The sequence below is a fragment of the Varroa destructor genome, unplaced genomic scaffold (assembly GCF_002443255.2).
Source record: "Varroa destructor unplaced genomic scaffold, Vdes_3.0 BEIS01000007.1, whole genome shotgun sequence".
In the NCBI taxonomy this organism is placed as follows: domain Eukaryota; kingdom Metazoa; phylum Arthropoda; class Arachnida; order Mesostigmata; family Varroidae; genus Varroa; species Varroa destructor.
This window is the reverse complement of record NW_019211460.1, coordinates 9,099,023-9,110,110: the sequence shown is the minus strand read 5'-3', so window position 1 is coordinate 9,110,110 and position 11,088 is coordinate 9,099,023. Positions and strand designations below refer to the sequence as shown.

The 11,088-nt window shown below is 38.6% G+C and overlaps 1 protein-coding gene across 1 annotated transcript; it reads right to left on the bottom strand.

Annotated features, from left to right (window-relative positions):
* Positions 1 to 17: 17 nt before the first annotated feature.
* Positions 18 to 10,471, bottom strand: Vps8 (vacuolar protein sorting 8). Its single transcript, XM_022815691.2, has 20 exons — positions 10,178 to 10,471; positions 9,233 to 9,283; positions 8,773 to 8,934; positions 8,533 to 8,686; positions 7,901 to 8,019; positions 7,556 to 7,761; positions 6,972 to 7,131; positions 6,544 to 6,663; positions 6,107 to 6,358; positions 5,741 to 5,950; positions 5,275 to 5,533; positions 4,639 to 4,790; positions 4,332 to 4,487; positions 3,776 to 4,025; positions 3,347 to 3,567; positions 3,118 to 3,211; positions 2,121 to 2,881; positions 1,568 to 1,960; positions 986 to 1,279; positions 18 to 849 (listed from the first exon to the last, which is right to left on the bottom strand). The coding sequence occupies exons 1-20, from the start codon at positions 10,217 to 10,219 to the stop codon at positions 661 to 663; spliced, it is 4,245 nt and encodes a 1,414-aa protein (XP_022671426.1). The 5' UTR covers positions 10,220 to 10,471; the 3' UTR covers positions 18 to 660.
* Positions 10,472 to 11,088: the final 617 nt, after the last annotated feature.

The window sequence follows — 11,088 nt, the reverse complement described above, 5'->3', positions numbered from 1 at the left end:
TCTATATATAAATGCTGTAAAAACTATTTTTTTCCGAGGAAAACATTACTGAGCTCGTGGTAGCTACAGCATATCTTAGGACAATTGCAGAAAAAACTGCATCCTATTCCTTGCTCATTTCTACTATGTCAAACTATTTTTCATAAGACGCCATAAACTGCTGAATGCATGATGACTCTGTTGATTAGCGATAATTACAGTTACGTCTTAAAGAAATAAACAACCTGGAACATGTCCTCGGGCTCATGGACTGGTGTTCTTTTTGCTTTGTATAGCCCGTCACAGAGCATTGTTATCCTATAAAGTACAGGATTTGTAATAAATATAAATGTGGGACTCAAAACAAACACCTACAAAATATATGAGGTTTTGCAATCGACAATACCAACAAGTAATTTTGATGTAAAGTAGCAAAAAGGTAACTAAAATGCTTACATACTGGTCTGCCTCATAAGAGCGTTTACTCAGAATACTAACGTTACTGGCGAACAGGATCGTGCATTAATACTGTTCCTCGTGACCATATACACGCAGCCACATCGATGGATGACAAAAAATTGCGTTTTGCAAAAAAACGTAAGTTTTGCGTAAAAACGAACTATCGAAATTAATCTTTTTTCGTTTGAGAATATCGAGTAGATCTTAATAATCCTTCTTTTCTCAGCTGAAGAGTTCCCTTGCAACGGGGTTATCGGGTGACGGGCCAAGGAAGAGTTTGAAATCATCACGTGATAGCAGTGTACCTGCTCTGAGTCGAACTTCTTCATTTGATGTTGATGCTTGCGGCATCTTTTGGGTCATTTTGAAGTGCTCGAGGGCTTCCATCTGAACTGGCGAAAGCGTAGAATACTGGCGGGAGAGAAAAAAAAAAGCATTTCACCGATAATTATTACATTACTGTCAGTATTAAGCTAGTTTTTATACCCAAATACTGAAAGATGAGCCAATTTACTGGGCCAAGTCAGTAGATTTTATCAGTACTTACAACGGTGACGGATCGCGTTTCGTTGTTTTCTGTATAGGCTTCTTTTGGTAACAAGCGAGGAACGATCGTTCTGATCCGCCGCTTTCTCACTTGTCGACTTCCATCAGCTGCAGCACCGCCTTTCTGTCCTTCTTGAGCATTCCCAGCGTGAGTCGAAGACTCAGACGGCAATCCGAAAGCTGTACAATTCATTCTACCACAGCGGAGGCATTTGAGGTCACTTACTGTGCGTGCTTCAAACTTTTGGTCAACACATTCACGATGGTAACCGTGCCCGCAACGAAAGACGATAACCTGAAAATTGCCGAAGTATACATAATAAATGCTCATTTTTCATTTTGTTTAATATAGAAACAATTGTAGCTTACAACCTACTCAAAAACATAAGGGAATATACGACCACTAACGAGATTCAGATCTTAAGAAACTTTAAAGTGCTTATTTACAGTCGCTCCCATTGATTTCCAGCATATATGATAACACGACACACAATCTAACGTAGTATGCTGAAACGAATTCTAGTGGCTTACTACGGCAATTAGCTATTAATCAATTCTATTGCATAAGATTTTAAACACTTACTTCTCGAGTATCAGCTCCGGCGTAAGGACGGTTGCAAAATGCGCAGGTTGCCACAGTTGCTACAACAGCCCTGTTAGCAAGACGCTTAAGATCTGCGAGTTTACACGACAGGTCACAATTTATAAGGTTGCTTGTGGTCGCCAACATGGTCTGCTCGAAGTTGTAAGTATCTATCATAGCCCCAATGAAGCGTCTCACCTCACGGAACTCATTGAGATTATATGCAGGATCGGACATTACTTTAGTAAGAATGGAGTAAGGACTCACGTGCCCCATCATTGCATTCAATAACGACGATGTAAGTTCTCTTAGGTCTGGCCGATCTAAAGAATCTTTCTGTGGCTTCATTACCACATCTAGTAGACGAAACCACATTGTCTCACGGTCATCCGCCTGCAACCATAAATGCGAACACACGTTATGCGAAAACGAACACTATCCACGGGACAGCAAGCCCAATCTAAATCTCCAATCTACTTATCCAGAATTGCACATTAGCTTTATTTTTTTAGTTTATATTCGGTGGTTTCATTGGTAATATGGTTGTACACACCTGTAAAGCGCCGCAGTTTCTCTGAAGAAAATAGACGACCTTACCAATTTGGTCGGAGACTTTTGAGCAGTCGCTAGGAGGCGAAGCAGTATCAAGACTCCTAAGCCACTGTATGAGGTGTTGCTCAACTAGGCTTAGGTAGCTCTCAAATGCCTCCGGTATTTCGCGTAGCTTTTCAAGTATAAATGCTGTTGCTTCATATACTCGATGGGTTTTACAAATGGCTAGAACCTCTAGATCGCGGAAATATTCCACTCCTTTGAGGAATGCTAGCACGCCATCGGGGTCGAAGATGCACTTAAGCTCCACATATTTCTCTTGCACGTCGGGAGACACTGTGACCGCTTCTGCGTCCTTGACTCCAATGATCGTGTCCTGACACTCCCCAGCGGCCAACCGATAGACGCCTTCAAGTAAATGGTATTGTGTTTCGGGCATTCCCTCGAGACGATCTAGCACTTCTTTGATCCGTTTCGGCAGAAGATCAATGACAAGTGCGGCCATTGACATCGCATCCACTTGTATCAGTTCGTCGATAACTGCTACAACTTGATTTTCAAGCTGGATCTTTTCGGCGGCTTTATAATCCACCCCGTTTAGGATTTGGGTTATGTAAGCGAAACTTTTTGTTCGTCGCGCAGGGTCGTTAAGATAACAGAGAAGCACTTTATCAAATCGCCTTTGCTGTTCATAAAGAATCTCACAGACACGGTAAAATCGAGCTTGTTCAGCTAATTCCAACAGTCGCTCAATGGGGATATCTGAAAAACGTATGAAAAAATGTTGTGAATTTAGACGTAACATTAATTTCACTAATGATTGCTTAACTGCACAGCATCCTTAAACACTTATTACGGAAAAACATATCATGGAGGTGTTTTCACAGAATTATGGGGCTGCGTGTTTTAGAGATTTGATGATGAGTGTTACTAACTAAGGCTAAAAACAACGAAATCATTGTGATACAAGACAAAGTGAAAGCACGAACGTGCAATACCTTTCAATCCGCCACTCGTTAATAACTCCATCATGGCCTGTTGCCGTTCCTCCATTCTACTCTCCTCGTCTGCGTTAGTCAAATACTCAACGACCTGAAAATTAGTGCTATATTAAAAAAAGCATTAAAAAATTCCAATGAAAATTTTCCTTATTCATATCAAATTTACGGCGAACAAAAACGGAAAAATAATAGGGAACTCGAAAGCTAATCTTAAAATGAGTATCACCTGTTCAAATAGCTGTTTGTCAACCCGGATACCGGTACCGGCTACCTGTTTAGCCATCTGTCTTGCGAGAAAGGTAAAAAGTGCGCTCATTTCGTGTGTCTCGAAACCCTCTTCTCGCACCATTAATTGCAAAAGGATGTCTACGATCTGTTGTTTGTCCTGACCCAGAGTAGCAGCTATTGCTTCTGGGGGCTCAGGGGTTTCCGTAGTTTCACCTGACTCTGCAGACATTTAAAGAATAAGCATTCACATTGAATTTAAGACCTTCCTCAAGTCCTGACCTTTGAAGATTCGCAAGTTATTGAAAACTCAAGGAAATAAGCTATGCAAACATAAAAAAATATTTTAAGCTAACATTTTTAGTTCACGCGTATAACTGAACCATATTACAGTGAGAGAAAATTGGAACAGCGAACCGAACTTATTCACCTTCTGTCGCACTGAGCTGCTCGTCTTGAAACGCGAGCGATACAACATTGAGAAACTCCCGAGCATTGAAGTGTAGAAGTGTTCGCAGACAATAAAAGGGAGGACGTAGTGATCCTGAAGGCACAGGGGTTGTGAGGTACTTCACGATCGCTTCACGAGCACGGCTTGCTTCGGCCAGTGATAACGTGCCGCAGGGGTAGGCTGCACCCGCTAAACAGCAACTGATGTAGACCATCAGCTTGTTGCCCACCTACTCAAGCGTAGTGTAAACATAACGCCAAAAAAGCTCAATTTATGAACTAAAGCTGAAATTTATTAACGTGTGTATTTTTTACTCATATTAATGCTGAATCTATTTTTATCCTATTAATTTTTTAAAGTAGATAATTGATAGTTCAGTGAGGCAGTTCCATTATATAAAACCGCCCTTGCTCAATAATTCATAAATAAAACAGATTCTGTAATATTGTAATGTAAAGTTTTCGAAGTATATGACTGAAAATGCAATTATGTGCTCATTATGTATATGTATATACATTTTTGAAGTGAAACTCGCCTCAATCTCAGCATAATTTGGTTCTTTATTCATAGCAAGAGGTGCTGCAATGATGTCAACCATTTCCTCAATTGGCCCCGTGTAGTCCAACATTGCGGCGTTATGAATGTAGATAATAGCGTCATAAAGACGATTTTCTTTACAAACACTCATTACCTGGGAAAGATATGAAATGCTTATAAGCTATGTAAGAAAAAAACCTCCTACACACAGAAATCTTTGTTTCCATTGCACCGTAGTGATAATATACGATTGCTAATTAAAAAGATCTTGTATTAAAAAGATATATGAATATGATTCTCCTTACCTGGTGTATATCAATGGAAGTTATGGCCAGCTGTACAAGCGATCTCTCCAACTCTCCAAATTTATTTTCGCAACTAAGCAAATTGACAAAATCCTTTACGATAACTGGATTTAACTCCGGTAGATCACCCCCACTTATGTACGGTTGAAGACCTACAGAGGATCATCATACGTAAAACTGAAGATATTAATTAGTGTTTTAACCAATTATATATATTAACTATGTTAAACTAAGTTTATTTCTCTAGAAAATATCTGCTTATATAGAGGTCTACGGTAACGGGAAAGAAACCGAAATTGGGATTACGTTTTAAATGATAGTCAGCGACACTGAATTATAAAATCTAATGCATTGATACGAGAAATCGACACCGATTACGTGTGTACAATACTCCGAATCCTGCAATTCAGAAAACCTAACCAAACTCGTCTCAGTTCTTCTTGAAGCTCACGTCTTAAAGTGCTCAACAATCATATTTCCCTATGGATAGGTTACTCATATAAAGAAAACTAATATAAAGTTCTGAATTTATTCTTTATAGAAATTAATTATAATGTTTTCGATCACTTTAAATTATCTTAACTCTAGAAGGAGCAGACTCTGTCGTAAAGTTAAAATTCTGTTGTTTGTACTTACTAGACAGAAAAACTGTAAGAGCCATCGGGTCTTGTGCAAAAAGCTCATAAAGCGTGTCAAGGATCTGATATTTTGTTGGCAGGATCACCGCATAGTGAATGCACAACGGCACATTGGCCGCGTAATGCGTTAATAAATTATCAATCTTTTGTCCTTCTCGATCAACGAGAAAAAGGCCAAATTCTTCGATTAAAAGGGCGATTTTTTCCGCCACCAGAGCCTGACTTTTTTCGGTTCTCGGTGTCACGATTTCAATTACCTGACAACCAACAAATTCCCATGTTATGCGTCTTTCGCAATCGTTCTGTGTGTTTAAAAGTATCTGCCGGTATCAATAGATATGTAAATATAATTATTATTAATATGTATCATCATTGGTTTGAAGCTGGCTGCAAGGCCATCTTTTAAAAGATTAATCTCAGATCTGTCACTTATTAAAAAATTAGCCGATAAATTGCATACAAACCCTATTAGATGACGTAGCCTCGCCTTCATCGTTGTAATAAGAAATAGCGAACTTCAGTGCTTCTGAATAAAGTTTCTGCTTGGAGAAGAAATTTACTCTCTCAGTCCAGGACCTCATCGAGTAGATGTGAATACCTCGTCCGCCAAGAATCAAACACTGGCTCCCAAACGAGACCATTGTATTTGCACAGGCAGTTTCTCCGATTACAGTCTAAATTTATGATAAAAGGAGATGAGTATGTTACCCATATACTAGCATTAGCCGCAAAAGAAATCGTGTATTCTCGCCGCCAAAGTGACAATGTCGATGCTTTAACATGTTTCGCATGCATGCTATATGTACGCCATTGACCAAAAAACAGCTTACCATAGCCCTACTGACGTTTCCGCCTGTGTCCTCGGCTCGATAGCGACTACCCTCATAGATAATGTCTAGATCAGAGCAATCCATTGACTCTACCTCCTCGTCTAGTCGAACATCGAGAAATTTTAGGCTTTCCCGATGATCAAGAATAGCAAGGGTTTTATAGTTTACAAAGCAAAGTTGTCTCATTGTATATGATACTTCCAACTGCTGTAGGGGCTCAAATGTCACCTTGTGGTTGCTCTGTGTATGAACCTTAAACAGAATACAAACACATTAAGTTTCCCCGTTAATTTTGCAGTTTCTACTCAAAATTGCAATCAAGTCATAAATAAAGGGACGAAGTTACCTATAATAACTATGACATACTTGAAATAACCTTATACAATAATATAAGTACATAATACCTTAATAATAAGAGTAAGTACAAGACATTATACTTTAAATAGGTAGATAGTAGATTTTCGACCAAACGCGAGCACGGGAGAACAGACTTTACGGCTTCCTTCTTGAAAAAACGAGAATTGCCAACTCAACACTGGTATTGTGTCAGTTTCCGCCTGAAAAATCAAGCAAATGCATTCACGAAATTATGCAAAGTAATCTATATAGCTTACAACTAGTTCTGTACATCTATACTGGCTATTAAAAGACAGGGCCGATATTTTTTAGTGGTACTAAAGCTGAAACCACATTTCTGCGGCTAGCAATAGTAAGCATTCTATAACAAAAAAATGTCGAAGATTTACTATCCTTTTGATCAAACGATGGAAATTTGGCCAACAAATATATGTGACAATTTAACAACCGTGTTGAAGCCATTAAACAAGACAAATTGAGTTATTAAACAAACAAACAAACTATTTACCCGAAGCTGGTGAGTGAACACTACGGTGACGACAGGTCGAAGAAGAATAACGATGCATTTTGTAACCGTTCCAAGGGCCACGAGTGACAGCCCCTCTATAGGATGACCGCGCAATCTACACGCTACTCGTAGTGGCTCCATAGCACACACTTCCCCTCGACTATAAAATGAAAGAAAACACGATAAGTCTAAAAATGCACATACTAGATAACGCAGAATTCGGCGTGCTTCATAGTTGTTAAATGCGGAAAGCAAGCAGGTTTTCCACGCAAACGATCTGAAGGTTTTTAATTAGAGCTTTGCGCACGTTAGTTTGAGACGATTTTTGTTTCATTTTTTCTAAATAAATGTATTTTAGATCTAAGATGGAACTTGATTAAAATACGTTATTGTGTATCCGATGTACATGTCTACCCGATCTCGCCGTCTTTATTAGAGTAAATAACTCGGCTTTCGATGAATGTACCCCTACACCCATAAATTAGCTGAATGCAACGACCCATTAATTTAATGTCAGAGTCCCACTGCTATATGTGGTTCATGATATTACGCCAATATTTAAACATGTGTTTAATTATCCGTACCTTCCGGAAAAGATGCAGTTGCTTTCATACGATCTTGATGTGAGAATCTTCCTGAAGTTTACCTCGAATACTGATCCTCCAGTGTCGGTGACCACTGCCGTGGTCGGATCTCCGGTGAAGGCTAGTAGCAAAACACCATGATTGGGCGTATGCACATCCGAAAGGTTTCGCAGAAGTTTTCCGTTCGACGTGTCCCACATCGTCATCTGTGCTTCAAGTAGAGTAAAAGAAAAACGCACACGTTACCATGGCAAGATGGGCGTGGAACTGTGTACTTTTACGTGACGTAACATATTACAGGGACAGGAAAGCTACTTTAAAAATGAAACAAGAGTTGCTACTGACATGTCCTTTGGAATGGCCCACGATGATTCGCGTGGCATCAGAATTGAAGGAGACGGCTGACACAAGACCATGATTATTTTCAGATGCGCCCAGCTTACATCTGAGAATTTGTTCCGAATCTGGAAGGTGTCGAAATAATGGGCAATGCAAATAATTATGTACTTTTTCGTTTCTTGAGACAGTTAAGATAATATAAAGATCGATATATATATATATATATAATATAAAGATTGTGTTTGGTGAAAACGAGCCTGTTTTTGCAAAGTATAACATAAGAGCCGAATTTTAAAGTCAACGATGATCATTTCGCATTTTTCCCTGTAATGATGCTTTTCACAAATTACATTTTATCCAAGAAAGAGGTGCATTACGGCAACACCCAGTGAAGTCCTTAATTAATATCACGTTATGGTAGCCTAAAAGATGAATGCACACCTTGACAAATTAAGGCTCTTGACTTCGATTTCCAGACTAAACTCATCTGCTTTTTTTGTTGATGTCCTGGGAACACTCGCAGTATCTTTTTTAGACTATAGGACTTAAGGAAACCGCTAGTACATTTTCGAGTTAATTATTTCTCTCAATAATCATTTTTCTCATCAGTAACATATAATCCGAACACTTATTAATACCGAAAACGAGGGTGACTCCATTCGAAGTTCCGATGGCGATGAGCGTGGCAACGGCCATGGCTGATGGAGAACCAACCTCCCCACTTTCAAATGCTCTTTGCAACTGCGCTCCAATTTGTCGTAACTGAACATGACGTACCACACTTCCTTTAACCTAGGAAAAACAAGGGCCATTCGTTATCAGAGATATCATAGATAGGCTTAGAGGTAAATAAAAATTGCGCTGAAATTCTGGCCTACCGCTGGCTTCGGCGACCGTCTTAGTTTCGATGTAGAAGATAGCGAGCTGATTCCGGAAGCAATCGATAGGGTGTCCGAAATCTCATTGAAATTAATCTCAGAACAAAAGAACGGAGTGGACCCACTGGCTGCATCGAAGTCTCCAGAAAAGTGCGCCTCCTCCTGTGATAGGGATAAATGAAAGTTAGGTGGGGCGAACAGAATTTAAAGCATATCAGGGATTGCCGAGTGGCTTAGTGATAGTTTAATGTGCCCATACATTCAATCGTCTACTGGTTTTTATTTTTTCGAATAAATGATGATAAGTAGCAAGAAAAGTTCAAACAGTAATTATTTTTTCACAATATATTCATTTAAAGCGCTTCCTGTCTTCTTTCAGGCAATGAGCCTCTAAACGGATATCATTGAGAGTCATTAACCTTCTGCAAAAAAACTATATTAATAATACAGTTTTACTCACATTGCTAAGAGTTCCATCGAAAACATGTGCAACTTCACCATTAACAGGATCCTAAAATTTAAGAAATAAGCAACAACATGAAAGTGACCATTGTTCAATCCTTTCAATTTTTAATAGATAACAATGAATAGTAGATAATAATAAATAACAATGAATAATAATAGTAATAGAAGAGCTGTACAGATGTCTCCTTAATCAGGATTTTGCTTAATCTAGCTAATCTATTTAATTCATAACAAATATAATAAAATTTGAGCGGTCTTTGATTCGCCTATAGAAGCGTAAATTTCAACAGAGACCCTCCCTTTTATTTTAAAACAAAGCCTCATCCGTAGAATGACTTAACGACAACTAGGTCACGAAGTTAAAATCTAAAAACGTATATTACACGATTTGAAGCTGAGCAAACACAATCAATAGAACTGAGTTATAATAATGTAATTTCTAAATAATTGTATTGTCTTATAATGGCGAGGCATTATTACTGCTACGCCCATATTGGTTTTACAACTGACCTAAAATCCTGCCCTACACACGCAACCGGAAACAAAACAGAGTGAGCAACTCATAATAACTTTCCACAGATTGCATACGAACTGGGTACTCTTTGTTTTTCTACAGATAGCTATTACATTTTCGCTGTGGAAGATCAGTCATATTTAGTGAACTAAATTAATTTACTAGATCAAGTAAAATTCCGATAAAGGACATGTTTGTTCAGTTCTTTATATATATATGGGTGTTATATATATATATACATTACTTGATGAACACTTTGAACATGCCTCTGCATGCGACACTTGAGAGAGGAACCAAAATATTACAAAGTACAACAGCAACGTTATTCGATTGATTAAAACAAGACCTGTAAAATAGTGGGTGGATGATGAAACAAAAAGGTGTGAACATTTGATGGACTACGTAATCACAAGTTATCGCACTCACATTAGTGCTGCTACTAGCCGGTTCCGATTCTAAAGAATTCATCTCCGTTCACCTCCTTGAACCAGTTGAGTTTTTTAGAACTTTCAGGTGTTATTTGCTCTCCATTCAACGAGACTCACCGAGCCCAGTCTATTCGTGTGGTAAACCACCCCTTTAAATATAATTATCAGAGCCCTATACGCAGGATAAACATCGGCACAAACGCACACGACAATATTGGTGCTTCCCCGCATGAGGCTTTCGCAACGGAGAGGGGAGGCTCTTCCTGCCAAACCACATCTGCGAGAAGAGGTTGCTATGAGAAAGGTGTTCGAATACTACACATCTGCAGATGACACATGGCCGTATCCCCAGTCAGTGTAACGGGCCCAAGTGATAATACCATACAAATTCTACAGAAATCATGTACGAGCCTTCGAATACTACCCTTTTTTATACTATTAAATCTGAGTATTGCTTGCTGTCAAGATACCGTTCCATCTCTAAATCTCAAGAATTTCAACAACCATGATGACATAGTCAATGGTCATGATAGCGTAACATCTTTGACTCATTTTGGTTCTTAATAACAAACAACATGATTCGAGAGTGTTAATAATAACTTTGCGGTTTATTAAACTTGATGCTTATCAAAAATTTTAACAACAGATCAAATGTCAACTGTGTGCCTACTGAATTCGTATCATTTAAACCTGCAAATACAATAAGTAGAAACATACAGATTTTTGCGTTGTTTTTTTAGTTCGGCAAACAATGCAAATATTATTATATATGATTTTATAGTTTCAAAATTTCTTTTTCAACTGCCAGTGTTTCTTTCATATCTTAAATTCGTTTACATCTTTTGCGCACTAAACCGATCGGAGCAATTGAATTCGAATATTCGCGCGTTTACTCCATTTGATTAGCCC

Coding starts and splice junctions, on each gene's coding strand:
- Vps8 (XM_022815691.2), bottom strand. CDS start 10,219: ATGAATTCTTTAGAATCGGAACCGGCTAGTAGCAGCACTAAT. Junction 5,534..5,740: donor AGGCTACGTCATCTAATAGG/GTTTGTATGCAA, acceptor GTTGGTTGTCAG/GTAATTGAAATCGTGACACC. Junction 3,212..3,346: donor ACAAACAGCTATTTGAACAG/GTGATACTCATT, acceptor ACTAATTTTCAG/GTCGTTGAGTATTTGACTAA.